Consider the following 16,021-nt stretch of genomic DNA (forward strand, 5'->3'; position numbering starts at 1 on the left):
ATCTCTCACCCAGTCATATTGGGAACTGTTTTCAAGGAAGTACTTTTAAAGAATCCCATCAGTGATGAAATATGCTCCTTAATATATGTAATCACTGAGGTGGCATCATAGTCAGTGGTGTAAACAAATTCATGCAGGTTCTCGAATGAATCAGTATTTCCTTCATCAAGTCGCCTGCCCCACATTGCAAGCTTTCAAGTGAAAGCGCTGATCCTGTCTGTGACCTGAGGGAGGTGTTTATCTTTCCCTTGAAGCTGTAGATTTAGTTCATTTAGTTCAGCTTTCCAAATATGTCACTCAGGTAGGCCAGTTTTGCCAGGAAGTTCTTACCACAAAAATTTTCTGCAAGGTCATACTTGTGCTCCTGTTCGGAAAACATTATTTTCTACTCTCTGTGCTCAAAAACTCGGGACAAGACTTTTCCTCGGGACAGCCACCTTGCTTCACTGTGAAACAGCACAGCTTGATGTTCAGCTTCCATCTCCTCACAGATAGCAGAGAAGACTCTTGTTTTTGGTGGTCTGGTCTTTATAAAATTGACTACACCTACAATGTCAGTCATAACTTCACTTAATTCAGAGGAAAGGTGCCTTGATGCCAGTGCTTCTCTGTGTATAACACAGTGTGTCCACTCAGCATTAGGTGAGGCCTTCTTGATGAGTGCCCAAAGTCCTTTTCTCATCCCTGCCATGGTCTCTGCACCATCACTGCAAACACCAATGCAGTTCTCCCACTTTAGCCCATTCTCAGTCAGGAAGCAGTCCAGCATTTTGAATAGCTCTTCAGCTGTGGCTCTGTCTCTGACATATTTACAAATAAGTAGATCCTCACACAGGGAGTTTGTCATGTCAAAACGTACATAAGCGATAAACAAACAGTCTTTGTTGCTGTCAGTTGCTTCATCGAACTGTAAGGCAAAATGTTTGTCTTTGAGTTTATCTACCAGCTGTTCTTTAAGATCGTTAGCAATGTCATTTATACGTCTGGAGACAGTGTCATTGGACAGAGGGATAGTTTTTAAGTTTAAGTTACCTGTGATGAATGTTGAAAACAAAAACTGTCATGTCTATATGCAGGAAATCCTATTTTAATAATGGACATGGTAAGAATTGACTACCAAAGTGTGTCATAATTCCCATGACACCAAGCAAAATCTGAAAAGCGGTTCCTTCATTCATTTATTCCATAGGATATTTTTAGATTAACTTAAAATAAGGTCTGTGTTTCGTGTAGGTTTACACCACCTTGCCAATTTTATAATTGTGTAGATATCCATAGGACAAGGTAACTCTGATCAATATTGGCTAAATACAAGCAAAGATTTTAAAAAAATTGTAGATTGGATTTATGAAAATATTTTGACAGATGTTACCTTATCCTAGTGAGATTTACACGGGTATCAAAACACCGAGGCGGTTTAAGCCTGCACCCTAACCTGCACGAAACACAGACCTTATTTGAAGTAGATCAAGACATTCTGTATGGAAGACATGAACAGTAAAATAACGAAGGAACCCCTTTCAAGTTCAGCCACAAGTTATTACAGGAATTATCACGCGTTGACTATTTCTCTCTAAACCATATACCTTTACCTATTACGAGCCTGCTGCTGCCTACCACCCCTCAGTGAGACTGCTCTATCAAATATCAAATTATAGACTTAACTTTAATAAACACACAGAAATATGAGCCTTAGGTCAAATCCGGAAACTATCACCTCGAAAACAAAACGTTTATTCCGTTCCGTATGTTATCTAACGGGTGACATCCATGAGTCTAAATATTCCTGTTACATTGCACAACCTTCAGTGTTATGTCATAATTTCAGAATTTCTAATTCTGGCAAATTAGTTCGCAATGAGCCAGGTGGCCCAAACTGTTGCATATACCCTGACTCTGTGTGCAATGAACACAAGAGAAGTGACACAATTTCACCTGGTTAATATTGCCTGTTAACCTGGATTTCTTTTAGCTAAATATGCAGGTTTAAAAATATATACTTGTGTATTGATTTTAAGAAAGGCATTGATGGCATTGAAGGCATTTATGGTTAAGTACACATTGGTGCAACGACAGTCGTTGATTGATTGTTTTTTATAAGATAAGTTTAATGCTAGCTAGCAACTTACCTTGGCTTACTACATTCGCGTAACAGGCGGGCTCCTCGTGAGGCAGAGTGTTGGACTAGTTAACTGTAAGGTTGCAAGATTGGATCCCCCGATCTGACAATGGCTGATTATAATCTAAGAGAATTCTCTTGGTAGATAATGCAGTCAGCATTTGATCATAAGGAATTCTAGGTCAGGTGAACAAAAGGACTTGCGTTCCTGTATGTTGTTATGATCACACCACGACTCGTTAATCATAAGGCATACACCCCCGCCCTTCTTCTTACCAGAGAGATGTTTGTTTATGTCGGCGCGATGCGTGAAGAATTCGGGTGGGTCACGTATCCCGAGTGAGCCATGTTTCCGTGAAACAGAGAATGTTACAATCTCTGACGTCTCTCTGAAAGGCAACCTTTGCTCGAATTTCATCTACCTTGTTGTCAAGAGACTGGACATTGGCGAGTAGTATACTCGTGAGCGATGTGCCGGTCTACAGAGCCTGACCAGAAGACCGCTCCGTTTGCACCTTCTGCGGCGCCGTTGTTTTGGGTCGCCTACTGGGATCCGATCCATTGTCCTGGGTGGTGGTCCAAACAGAGGATCTGCTTCGGGAAAGTCGTATTCCTGGTCGTAATGTTGGTAAGTTGACATTGCTCTTATATCCAATAGTTCTTCCTGGCTACTTGTAATAAGACTTAAGCTTTCCTGGGTTACACCAAACACAGCCTAGTTACTCTTGAATAGCAAATTGAGGCCTATCCTTGAAATAGCCTAATGGAAATGGCATTGTAATCTTTCTAGGCATACACACAACAAAACGTAGCAACGTGGCTTCCATTTAATTGCCGTTATCCAGTCATGCTGCTACAGATCAGGGTCTGTAAAGACTGAGAGGGGGGGGGTCGATAATGTTACATAATCAGGATATAATTTTTGAATGTATAATTTCTTATCGTTTTGATCATTTCTCAATATTATGTTTGCGGTAGTTGCCTGTATCTACACCAAAACCCCAGTATTTTTCCTTCATAGCTTATTCTCTATCTTCTTTTTAAAAACAGGGTGACAATTTGTTTTCAGCACTTTTATTTCCATGACTGATCAAAATCAAAAGTTGTTTTTTCATGGATCTCTCTTGTCCCTCTGCAGAATACATATGGTGAGTAATATGTTTGGAACATCGAATCGCAATAAAATCACAGTATCGAATAGCAATACATATAGAATGTGAGAATCGTGATACAAGTATCAGCACCTAAGTATCGTGATAATATCCTATTGTGAGGTCCCTGGCAATACACAGCTCTAGTTTCCAGACCTTAAAATACCTAACGCTACATCTGTAATGTCTCTAACTCAACTCATACAGATGAGATAGCCTTGAGCATATTAGGCCTACTTCCACAAATTCCATTGGCTTGTTCAGGTTTCACATGTCACTGCAACCTCTCTCCCATACTGTCACTCAGCAAATAGAAGGCTACAGTATATGATAGACTAGCTATATCTTTCCAACAGTTATTACAACCTATTAATAACTGATTAATATGTCCTTGTTTTTTATATCCTATGTTAGTTATAATACGTTTAGAGTTGTATTTATAGGTATTTCATGGGTAAAACTCCATTAGTTGCAATCACTGAGGCTATAACATACCTGGCCACATTTCATATAATTTCATCTGTATTATGCATCTGGCTTGACATTTTTATTAATTTATGGGCCTGACATACGGTAATATGCATCCACCCACTCTCATACTCCCTTCCCTCGCGACTCGGAGACTGTCATTCATAATCACAACGTTCCTATTTCCCAAACTAGAAAATCACATCAATGACTTGGTTGAACACGATCCCTTATTCATATCAGCATACATGCGATGTAACGTTGTGTTGTTTACAATCATATGGTGGTTAGGAGAAGTGTGGCATATTGAAATCATCACAAAAAACGTTAGCTGGAAGCCACAAAAAAAAATACAGCCAACGACCGAAAGCCAGAGCAGCATCTGAATTCGTAGCTAATGACAAAATGAGGTTATCCATTGTGAATAACGCTGCAATGTCCTTGGCATGGTGTAAATAAGAGGTAAAAGTAGTTAACTAACGTTAAATTAGAATTCCCAAAGTTGAAGATGAATGTAATTTAACGTTACGTACCTGAAACCACAAGGGCCTCATTTGGTCCAACTGTGTGGCAATTACCCATGTTATTTAAAAACACGGATCCCAAACCAAGTGCGTATGTCGCCTACAAATCTGTTGCAACACAACCGTCAATAAAAACCCGACGTAATAGACCGATTTCTCTCGTCTTCGAACCCGTTCACCGCCCCGCCCCAATCATTAAGAGAAAAGAGGTCCCCCGGGAATTCATAAAATGGAGATTTCACCTCGGCAGACCTCAAAACAAGAGGGGTCTAGCTGCGACGTCATCTCTCACAGCAGTCATCCCTCAGGGTCTCTATGCTGCCATCTACTGATATGACATCTCTCAGTGCGTTGCAGAATGACAATCCAAAGATTTGTATAATTAAACCAAGATAGACCACAGCCTGTCGTTTCAAATGGAATCAAATGAGTCATAGTGGGCAGAACAAGTAAGGAGGTGGGCAGAACCGAGGCGCACTGTAGGCCTGGTGCCGGAAGTGGTGGTACCGGGCTGAGGACACGCACCTCAGGCTGACCAATTTTAGTCTCATCTGACCAGAGTACCTTCTTCCATATTTTTGTGGAGTTTCCCACATGTATTTTGGCGAACACCAAACATGTTTTCTTATTTTTTTTTCTATTCTGGCCACTCTTCCATACCAGCTCTGTGGAGTGATTGGCTTAAAGTGGTCCTATGGACTCCAATCTCTGCTGTGGAGCTTTGCAGCTCCTTCAGGGTTACCTTTGGTATCTTTGTTGCCTCTATGATTAATGCCCTCCTTGCCTGGTCTGTGAGTTTTGGTCGGCGGCCCTCTCTTGACAGGTTTGTTGTGGGGCCATATTCTTTCCATTTTTGAAAAATGGATTTAATGGTGTTCCGTGGGATGTTCAAAGTTTCTGATATTTTTTAATAACCCAACCCTGATCTGTACTTCTTCACAACTTTGTCCCTGACCTGTTTGGAGAGCTCCTTGGTTTTCATGGTGTCGCTTTATTGGTGGTGCCCCTTGCTTAGTGGTGTTGCAGACTCTGGGACCTTTCAGAACAGGTGTATATATACTGAGATCATGTGACAGACCATGCGACACTTAAATTGCACACAGGTGAACTTTAACTATTTAACTAATTGTGTGACTTCTGAAGGAAATTGGTTGCACCAGATCTTATTTAGGGGCTTCAAAGCAAAGAAGGTGAATACTTTTCTGTTTGTTTTTTTTTTAAATAATTTTTTGGAACAAGTAATTTTTTTCAATTTAAATGACTGGTTGTAATGCAACATAATAGAAAAAACATCAAGGGAGATGAATACTTTTGCAAGGCACTGTACACTACCGGTCAAAAGTTTTAGAACACCTACTCATTCAAGGGTTTTTCTTAATGTTGACTATTTTCTACATTGTAGAATAATAGTGAGAACATCAAAACTTTGAAATAACACATATAGAATCATGTAGTAACCAAAAAAGTGTTATACAAATCAAAGTATATTTTATATTTGAGAATCTTCAAGTAGCCATCCTTTGCCTTGATGACAGCGTTGCACACTCTTGGCATTCTCTCAATCAGCTTCATGAGGTAGTCACCTGGAATGCAACAAAATAGGAAAAACGGCAAGGGGATGAATACTTTTTTGCAAGGCACTGTACGTGTGAGTAAGAGTGACAGTGAAGGTGTGTGTGTCTGAATGGGGGAGAGGTTGTTGAAAGTCACCCAGTAAAACACTACTTGAGTAAAACTCTAATGGCCATAGAGTCAGTGGATGGCCATAGAGTCAGTGTGGATAGTCTGTGGGCGAGAGAAAGCAGTAGTTGTTAGCCATCTACCAGTCTTATGACCGGGGGATAGAAGCTGTTTTGGAGTATGTTGGTCTGAGCCTTGATAAACCGGTACCGCATTCCTGTTGGGAGCATGGAGAACAGTCCATGGCCTTTTCTCAATTAGATTCTGTCAACTCCTGCATCCTCTCTCCTCTGTCCTCTCTGGCCTCCTTTTGAAAGGTTACGAGGATAGGACGCGAGGAGAGGGAAATTCAGACCCAGACTCAAAATTGAGCTCAGGTGCATCTTGTTTCCATTGATCATCCTTGATTTTTCTACAACTTGATTGGAGTCTATCTGTGATAAATTCAAATAATTGGAAGTGATTTGGAAAGGCACACCCCTATACACAGTGCATTCGGAAAGTATTCAGACTGCTTTACTTTTTACACATTTTGTTACGTTACAGCGTTATTCTAAAATGGATTATATTGTTCCCTCCCCCCCATCAATCTACACACAATACCCCATAATGACAAAGCAAAAACAGGTTTTTAGAAATGTTTGCAAATGTATTAAAAATAAAAACCGGAAATATCACATTTACATAAATATTCAGACCCTTTACTCAGTACTTTGATGAAGGACCTTTGACAGTGATTACAGCCTTGATTATTCTCGGGTTTGATGCTACAAGCTTGGCACACCTGTATCCGTATTTGGGGAGTCTCCCATTCTTCTCTGCAGATCCTCTCAAGCTCTGTCAGGTTGGATGGGGAGCTTCGCTGCACAGCTATTTTCAGGTCTCTCCAGAGATGTTAGATTGGGTTCAAGTCCGACTTCTGGCTGGGCAACTCAAAGACATTCAGAGACTTGTCCCGAAGACATTCCTGTGTTGTCTTGGCTGTGTGCTTAGCATTGTTGTCCTGTTTGAAGGTGAACCTTCGCCCAGGTCTGATGTCCTGAGCGCTCTGGAGAAGGTTTTCATCAAGGATCTCTCTGTACTTTGCTCCGTTCAACTTTCTCTCGACCCTGACTAGTCTCCCAGTCCCAGCCACTGAAAAAACCTCCCCACAGGATGATGCTGCCACCTCCATGCTTCACCGTAGGGATGGTGCCAGGTTTCCTCCAAATGTGACGCTTGGCATTCAGGCTAAAGAGTCAATCATGGTTTCATCAGACCAGAGAATGTTGTTTCTCATGGTCTGGGAGTTCTATAGGTGGCTTTTGGCAAACTCCAAGCGGGCTATCATATGCGTTTTGCTGAGGAGTGGCTTCCGTCTGGCCACTCTACCATAAAGGCCTGATTGGTGGAATGCTGCAGAGATGGTTGTTCTTCTGGAAGGCTCTCCCATGTCCACAGTTGAACTCTGGAGCTTTGTTAGAGTGACCATCGGGTTCTTGGTCACCTCCCTGACCAAAGCCCTTCTCCCCAGATTGCTCAGTTTGGCCAGGTGGCCAGCTCTAGGAAGAGTCTTGGTTGTTTCCATTTTAAACTGTTTCCATTTAAGAATGATGGAGGCCACTGTGTTCTTGGGGAGCTTCAATGCTGGCAAAAAAAATTGTACCCTTCCCCAGATCTGTGCCTCGACACAATCCTGTCTCGAAACTCTACGGACAATTCCTTCAACCTCATGGCTTGGTTTTTTCTCTGACATGCACTTGTAGTCAGGAATGGGAGAGTGATTGTTTCCTACAGAGCACAAAATGTGTACATTTCTTGACGTCTTTGAAAAGCAAGTCTGGTAAAGATATTTTTTTTGTCTTAGAGGCAGTTTTTGTATTTTGAGACTGTCTTGAATAAGCTAAGTAGCCAATAGACAGAGGGTAGCATAATTTGTCTGATTGTCTGTAATAATGGTATGGGAATAATGAATTTTATTTTGTAAAGTGGTATCTTGCATCAAACAACACACAAAGTGGATAAACAGGTTAATATCAAGCCCTATATTTTTTTCTCTCCATTCAACACCACAAATTGGCCATTGTTTTTAATGGTAGGCCACTCTGGTAGGCCTACATTAGGATCACATAGCCACCGTATCCTACTTGACCCCTGAAACTGTAACTGAAAGCGGATACAGCCTCAGTGTTCACAGTAAATACGGGCTTGAAGTTCCACAGAATTTTCACAATGTTGAAGTTTACACTCTGTACCGGAAAAAAATTGAGGGAACATTGGGTATAATACTTTCTGGAGGCACTGTACATCTTTATGTGCACTAACTAATATCATAGGATTATTCATTTGGTTTTCAACACATGAGGAAGTGGAAAATCAAAACAAATGAACTAACTAGATTGCTAACTCTAAGTAAAATGTATATAGGTTCAGAACTTCTGTGAAATTGCCACGTCCTGACCTTAGTTCCTTTTTTATGCCTCTGTTTTAGTTTGGTCAGGGTGTGAGTTGGGGTGGGCATTCTATGTTTTTGTTCTAGGTTGTGTATTTCTGTGTTTGGCCTGGTATGGTTTCCAATCAGAGGCAGCTGTCGATTGTTGTCTCTGATTGAGAACCATACTTAGGTAGCCTGTTTTGCCACTATGATTTGTGGGTAGTTATTTTCTGGTTAGTGTTTGTTGTTTTCTGGTTAGTGTAAACTGTTTGTTTTTGTTTGTGTATTCATTCTGGATTAAAAGTATTATGGATACGTACCACGCTGCACTTTGGTCCTCTTCTCCTTCTTCATATGACGATCGTTACAGAAATAGCACAGTTACAAATATATGGCAAATAGAAATCAAACTGGAAGGACATCAGAAATAGAGGAAGGCCAGGACTAAAAACAAACAAAATATAACTATTGTAAAATAGATTGTGTCTGTAAAATGTGTATAGTGTGTAGAAGCTGTTTATTAGTTTACTCCAATTGGGGATAGAGATGGTAGGTTTTGTGGAAAGGAAAGTATATTCCAAAAAAGTGTGTGCATAAACACTACCGTTTGTAACGGCTCTCTTCTATCTCCTCCTCTGACGAAGAGGTAGAACAAGGATCGGACCAAAATGCAGCGTGATGATGATTCATTATATATTTTAATGAAGGAAAACCTATACATACAGAAACTACAAAACTAACGAAATGAAATAATGAAAACCGAAACAGCCTATCTGGTGAAATACAAAACACTAAGACAGGAACAATCACCCACGAAAACACTCACAGAAAATGGCTGCCTAAATATGGCTCCCAATCAGAGACAACGATAATCACCTGACTCTGATTGAGAACCGCCTCAGGCAGCCATAGACTACGTAGACACCCCACAAAACCCCTAAGACAAAAACACACCACAATAACCCATGTCACACCCTGGCCTGACCAAATAATTAAAGAAAACACAAAATACTAAGACCAAGGTGTGACACCGTTCAAAAGTTTGGGATCACTTAAATCTTTGTTTTTGAAAGAAAAGCACAGTTTTTGTCCATTTAAAATAACATAAAATGTATCAAAAATGCAGCGTAGACATGGTTAATGTTGTAAATGACTTGTAGCTGGAATATCTACATAGGCGTACAGAGACCCATTATCAGCAACCATCACTCCTGTGTTCCAATCATATGTGGTGTTAGCTGATCTAAGTTTATAATTTTAAAAGGCTAATTGATCATTAGAAAACACTTATGCAAATATGTTAGCACAGCTGAAAACGGTTGTTCTGATTAAAGAAGCAATAAAACTGGCCTTCCTTCACTTCAACAGTGAAGAGGCGACTCCGGGATGCTGGCCTTCTAGGCAGAGGGCCTCTGTCCAGTGCCCGGGCTTTTGCCCATCTTAATCTTTTCTTTTTATTGGCCAGTCTGAGATATGGCTTTTTCTTTGCAACTCTGCCTAGAGGGCCAGCATCCCGGAGTCGCCTCTTCACTGTTGACGTTGAGACTGGTGTTTTGCGGGTACTATTTAATGAAGCTGCCAGTTGAGGACTTGTGAGGCGTCTGTTTCTCAAACTAGACACTCTAATGTACTTGTCCTCTTGCTCAGTCAGTTGTGCACCGGGGCCTCCCACTCCTCTTTCTATTCTGGTTAGACCCAGTTTGCGCTGTTCTGTGAAGGGAGTAGTACACAGCGTTGTATGAGATCTTCAGTTTCATAGCAATTTCTTGCATGGAATAGCCTTCATTTCTGAGAACAAGAATTGACTGACAAGTTTCAGAAGGAAGGTCTTTGTTTCTGGCCATTTTGAGCCTGTAATCGAACCCACAAATGGTGATGCTCCAGATACTCAACTAGTCTATAGAAGGCCCGTTTTATTGCTTCTTTAATCAGAACAACAGTTTTCAGCTGTGCAAACATAATTGCAAAATAGTTTTCTAATGATCAATTAGCCTTTTAAATGATAAACTTGGATTAGCTAACACAACGTGCCATTGGAACACAGGAGTGATGGTTGCTGATAATGGGCCTCTGTATGCCTATGTAGATATTCCAGTTACAATAGTCATTTACAACATTAACAATGTCTACACTGTATTTCTGATCAATTTTATGTTATTTTAATGGACAAAAATGTGCTTTTCTTTCAAAAACAAGGACATTTTTAAGTGACCCTAAACTTTTGAACAGTAGTATATATATATTACACACACACACACAGGATTGGAAATGATGCAGACATTGATGAAGCAACAATCTATCCACAATATTAAAGCTGATCCACCCCCTGAAAAAAAAGGATGTTTCATCCTTTTATTTTTATGATTCAAGATCTTTTTTAAGGTGCTGGCCATCTGTGGGGTTTATGGTGAGACCAGTTAGTGTGTGTGTGTGTGTGTCGTTACAGGAAGGAAAACATTATGTTCTATTTCTTCCCATTATTTTCTCTCTGACAGGTGTGAAGCGGCTTTCGGCAACCTTCCTGGAGACGACAAGAAGTAAGACTAATATCTTATTTAGAATGTGCTGGATGTTTGGCTCCTCTTCTGATCACTGTGAGTCATCATTCGCCTCAACAAAAGTATAGTGTCTACAAATACAACCCCATGACATGGGCACATCCAGGTTTGAGAGTAGGAATACATTGAATGCAATTGATAAATGTATTTCATCATCCCTCTCTCTCCTCTTGTGCAACAGGGGATCCTGGTGTTCACAATCATCCAGTTTAAACCAGCCAGCTATGAGGACTACGTGTATCCCCAATGGGCTCAGATTGTCTGGGTCATCGCCATGGCGTCCATCATCTGGATCCCCCTCAGAGCTCTTCTCACACTGTGGGTTCTGCCTGGCTTAATCAATGAGATACTGAATTACTATATACTCATCTGTCAGTCTCTATCTCTCTCTCTCTCTATTCATCTACCTACCTATAGCATTATTGCAACTTTACTACAACACCTTGCAGCCTCCTCTAGAGGTTCTGGTGTAATGGCTAAGCTAAGGTGTTGGACAGAATTCCATTTTTATGTCCTTTTTGCCATGTTTTATTAAAGTTTTGTCTTCCTCCCCCGAGAGATTAGTAAAGTTAATCACCCCCTATTCACCGGAGAATGAGAAGTCAAAAGTACCACACTACCTGGAGATGGGAAGACAGACATACCCAAACATAGCAGTCATCAGCTGCTTTGCTCCTCTACCAGAGAAGCCTCACATTCAGACAAACCTCTGATACTGACTCTCCCTACTGATAGCCTCTGTGCCTGTGAGGTAGGGAATATGATAGGCTTGGAGAGCCAGGTGAGGGTTCACTCTGTATGTTGAGCTTGATTCACATTGGGACTGGAAACCAAACCTTGGACTGTCTGTGGCCTCAAGAACTGGCCACTATTGGTGTCACTTGAGACTTATACAGTATTACAGATTCATCAATGGGGACGTGGCTTGTTCTCCAAGTGAATGTCAAGACCTTTTTTTTAACACTATTATAGTCAATAATGTGAAAACAAATACACAAAATTGATATTTTATATTCAAGAAGCTTACCTACCTCTGTTTTGAGTCGTCAGAATGGAATATGATGAGGAGTGGGTAGTGGTAAACATGACGCATAGACCTTAACTAACATGTCCATATGTTGCACTGTCTGAGCTTTGGTATTATGTCACGTTTAAAAAAAATATGCCACATGTTGCCATGGATAATCTAAGTCAATGATCTTAGAACTGGTTGTTAGGCTACATATTATATATTATGTAAAATATCCTTTGCAATCTGACAAAGGGTTACGTTCCGTGACTCATAAATGATAAGTTACCGTTGTAAAATGATTGTAAATGATACAGTATATCAACATTTGTTTGATATACTGTATATTAAAAAAATACTAAAAGAAACTGTTTGAAAGGAAATTTAATCAGGCATAATTATGTCAAGTATTATAAAACCTCAAAATAATCAGGATATTGTCATTGGAGTAGGATAAATACTGTACAACTCCTGTCATGTTGTGTAAAGCAAAAATAAAAAAGCCAACCGACTCCAAGTCCAAAGGGTGTGCCAGATTTTTACAATCACCAGTAGGTGGTGTCACAAACACCACGACAGAGGTTCCTTAGAAAAACATATTCAGAGGAGTTTAGTTTATAAACCTGTCCGAGATTATGCCATCTAGTTGATATTTGTTCAATGAACAGAATAGCTCTACGAGTATAGGTCTATTTGGATAGAATTTGACAGTAAAGTGTCATCAATAAGAAGAAAACACATGACGAAAACAAATGATGGCACACAAAACAGGGGCCACCTTTGACAATTCTTATTTCATTTTATTGAGAAATATCTACTGTATCATACAAGTACACACTTGGGGGAAAGTATACATGTGCACTCATGAGTTAGTAACTTCCTCGAGACAAGATGCCAGTGTTTTCTTTATGCTCCTCCCTCCAAATGGATCCAAAGTCAAAACATAGAGAATGACAAAGGCCAAAAGGTCATATTAGTATGGGCAGCGCCATTGAGGGCTTCCACCATTTTAATGTAGTCAAATGGGTGGGACTTCTAACTTCATTGGCTGATTCCTCTTGGTGACCCTGTTGGAGTCATGTCCAACCGGGTCATCAGGAGGGATCAGCCAATCGTGAAGAAGAAAATTTACTAAGCATCAGTGGCGTGGCCCGTGCTGTCACAGATGCCATAATGGTACAGATACAAAGATGAGTCCTCTATCTATCTCTATGGTGCAAAACAATTTAAGGGCCTTATTCAATCAAATACGCTTTAGCTGACATCTGCAAAACGTATGTTTTGTAAATGTCGGCGGTGGACCTGTGTTAGAGCTGTCAAATCCACAAGCATCTCCCGGCAGGTGTGGCTTCATGACAATGATAAAAGCAGGCCTCCCGGGTGGCGCAGTGGCTAAGGGTGCTGTACTGCAGCGCCAGCTGCGCCACCAGAGACTCTGGGTTTGTGCCCAGGCTCGGTCGTAACCGGCCGTGCCTGGGAGGTCCGTGGGGCGACGCACAATTGGACTAGCGTTGTCCGGGTTATTGAGGGTTTGGCCGGTAGGGAAATCCTTGTCTCATCACGCACCAGCGACTCCTGTGGCGGGCCGGGCGCAGTGCGCGCTAACCAAGGTTGCCAGGTGCACGGTGTTTCCTCCGACACATTGGTGCGGCTGGCTTCCGGGTTGGATGGTGCTGTGTTAACCTCTTGAATCCACCAGTCCCAGTTGATATATTATCGAATAGATATTTGAAAAACACCTTGTGGATTGATTATAAACAACATTTGCCATGTTTCTGTCAATATGGTGGAGCTAATTTGGAATATATATATAGGTCGTGACCGCAATTTCCGGTCGATTTCTCAGCCAAACGTGAAGAACAAACAGAGCTATTTCGCGGAAAAAAATGAACATTTGCTATCTAACTGGGAGTCTCGTGAGTGAAAACATCCGAAGCTCATCAAAGGTAAACGATTTATCGTAATCAGGTTGCTTGCTGCTAGCTAGGCATAATGCTATGCTAGGCTATCAATAAACTTACACAAATGCTTGTCTTGCTTTGGCTGTAAAGCATATTTTCAAAATCTGAGATGATAGGGTGATTAACAAAAGGCTAAGATGTGTTTCAATATATTTCACTTGTGATGTCATGAATAGGAATATTTTTGAGTAATATTTATGTCCGTTGCGTTATGCTAATTAGTGTCAGTTGATGACAACGCTCCCGGACCCGGGATGGGTAGTATCAAGAGGTTTTAAGAAGCAGTGCGGCTTGGTTGGGTTGTCTATCGGAGGACGCATGACTTTCAACCTTCGTCTCTCCCGAGCCCCCCCCCAAAAAAATGATAAAGAGCAGCTGCTCACCGATTTTGACAACCCCAACACCGCCAAAACATCAGCTATGCACATGTCGGCAATTGCCGCTTAACAATTGATCTGATTGAATCTAGGCCTATCTCATATGGTTGATTTATGGAGTGGGGAAATACACTTGGTCATAAGTGATGGTTGCGTAATCATGCTTGACTGTCCCTTATACACATTTGCTGATTGGTGATGGTTGACATAGGTTTTGAAAAACATACAAGCGGGACGTACTTGATACATAACAGGCTAACCAAATCTGCTTGTTATTAAAAACACGTCAAAATAGTAAAAATGGATCGAGTGTCTATGGTTAGAGGGTACAGCATATTATCCAAATGTACCAATAATCGAAGTTAAAATATTGATATAAAAAATAATACAAATAGCAGTGTTTTGTTCCATTATTTTAAACATATATGTAATATGACCAACAAAAAAATAATGTTCATGTGCAATTGATGGCATACCCTCCCTCCTTCCCTCCCTCGGTCGGTCCTTCTGTCAGTCAGTCAGGATGGTCATGTAGAATAGATGGAGCAGCAACCCAACCCTCTTCTCTTCTCCTAAGTTTGATGTGGCTTAATTTTGAAACAAGGCTGCTAGAGCAATACACCAAAGCCCATGTTGTAGCAGCCCTCACAGTAATTCAGTAGTGGTTAAGAGTACCTGCCCATCCTCTAATCTCCAGCCCAGATATCACTCCACCACACACAGCCTCCTCCACACCTCCTCAAACCGATCCCTTCAGTCCAAATCCAGTTGAACACTAGTTTGTTTGTATTTGTCGTTGCCCAGCAGAGGTCGCTAAGGAGTCGTCACAATGGCGCTTGCTGCCTGGCTCTATCGGCTCCTCCAGTAGCTTAACTTCCTGCTCTGTCACTATGACATCTGTTCCACCGGCCTCATCTGCACATCTCCGATCTAGAGGCAGACAAGCAGGGTTACATACACAAAAAAATAGAGGCATCCAACAAACTGCATGAATGTCCTCTATAAAAGCACACTGTTTCAGACTATGCAGGTCAGGAACATTGACAACATATAGTACCATTGGTCTATCTAAGAGAGAGGCAGGATATAAGTAAGCCAAATGTTGACAGAAGCAACAGATAGACAGAGCACTACTTTACCTGGACATGAGGCGGGGCGCCCAGAATGTATGTGACTGCACTGGCTATGTCTTGTGCTTTCAAACACTGCAGAGGAAAAAAGGCCAATTAGTAATACAGTTTGTTAAAGTATTTGTATTGAGAGAAGCCGTAGGCCCATCCACCACAGGAGGCTGCTGAGGGGAGGATGGCTCATTATAATGGCTGGAACGGACCAAATACAATGGCATCAAAACCATGTATTTGAAACCATTCCCCTGATTCCGCTCAGGCCATTACCATAAGCCCGTCCTTCTCAATTTAAGGTGCCACCAACACACGGACTCGCACAAAGTCTAGCTGCCTTACTTTTATACTCTCATACACAGCAGCTGCTTTCTCTGGATCGCTGTTGTGGTGCCGGAAGGCAAACTCAGTCTCCACTATTCCAGGGGATATACACTATGGAAGAGAAAGGCTCAAACCATGCTCGTTGTTGATGTTTATACACACACACACACACACACACACACACACACACACACACACACACACACACACACACACACACACACACACACACACACACACACACACACACACACACACACACACACACACACACACACACACACTCATATGAAAAACTGTGACAAGGTAATGT

The 16,021-nt window shown here is 41.3% G+C and overlaps 2 protein-coding genes and 1 long non-coding RNA gene across 5 annotated transcripts in view; 1 reads left to right on the forward strand and 2 right to left on the reverse strand.

Moving 5' to 3' along the window:
• Positions 1–4,555, reverse strand: part of LOC112228557 (flotillin-2a) — a 38,078-nt gene extending 33,523 nt beyond the window's left edge. The window contains exon 1 of one of the 2 annotated variants that reach the window (XM_024393969.2): positions 4,272–4,555. In XM_024393969.2, the coding sequence (XP_024249737.1) occupies positions 4,272–4,320 (49 nt within the window). In that variant the 5' untranslated portion in view covers positions 4,321–4,555. The remainder of the gene's footprint in view (positions 1–4,271) is intronic. The other variant, XM_024393968.2, reaches the window with a different exon arrangement.
• LOC112228558 lies at positions 2,467–12,443 on the forward strand. Its single transcript, XR_002950076.2, has 3 exons — positions 2,467–2,747; positions 10,851–10,892; positions 11,095–12,443. It is a non-coding gene; the product is annotated as an uncharacterized LOC112228558 (long non-coding RNA).
• A 2,376-nt stretch (positions 12,444–14,819) lies between these two features.
• The window catches only part of LOC112228556 (dehydrogenase/reductase SDR family member 11), a 31,601-nt gene continuing 30,399 nt past the window's right edge, over positions 14,820–16,021 (reverse strand). Inside the window, exons 5-7 of one of the 2 annotated variants that reach the window (XM_024393966.2) lie at positions 15,727–15,819; positions 15,400–15,465; positions 14,820–15,190 (exon numbers count right to left, since the gene is read on the reverse strand). In XM_024393966.2, the coding sequence (XP_024249734.1) occupies positions 15,149–15,190; positions 15,400–15,465; positions 15,727–15,819 (201 nt within the window). In that variant the 3' untranslated portion in view covers positions 14,820–15,148. The remainder of the gene's footprint in view (positions 15,191–15,399; positions 15,466–15,726; positions 15,820–16,021) is intronic. The other variant, XM_024393967.2, reaches the window with a different exon arrangement.

Source organism: Oncorhynchus tshawytscha, linkage group LG30 (genome assembly GCF_018296145.1).
Source record: "Oncorhynchus tshawytscha isolate Ot180627B linkage group LG30, Otsh_v2.0, whole genome shotgun sequence".
Lineage (NCBI taxonomy): Eukaryota > Metazoa > Chordata > Actinopteri > Salmoniformes > Salmonidae > Oncorhynchus > Oncorhynchus tshawytscha.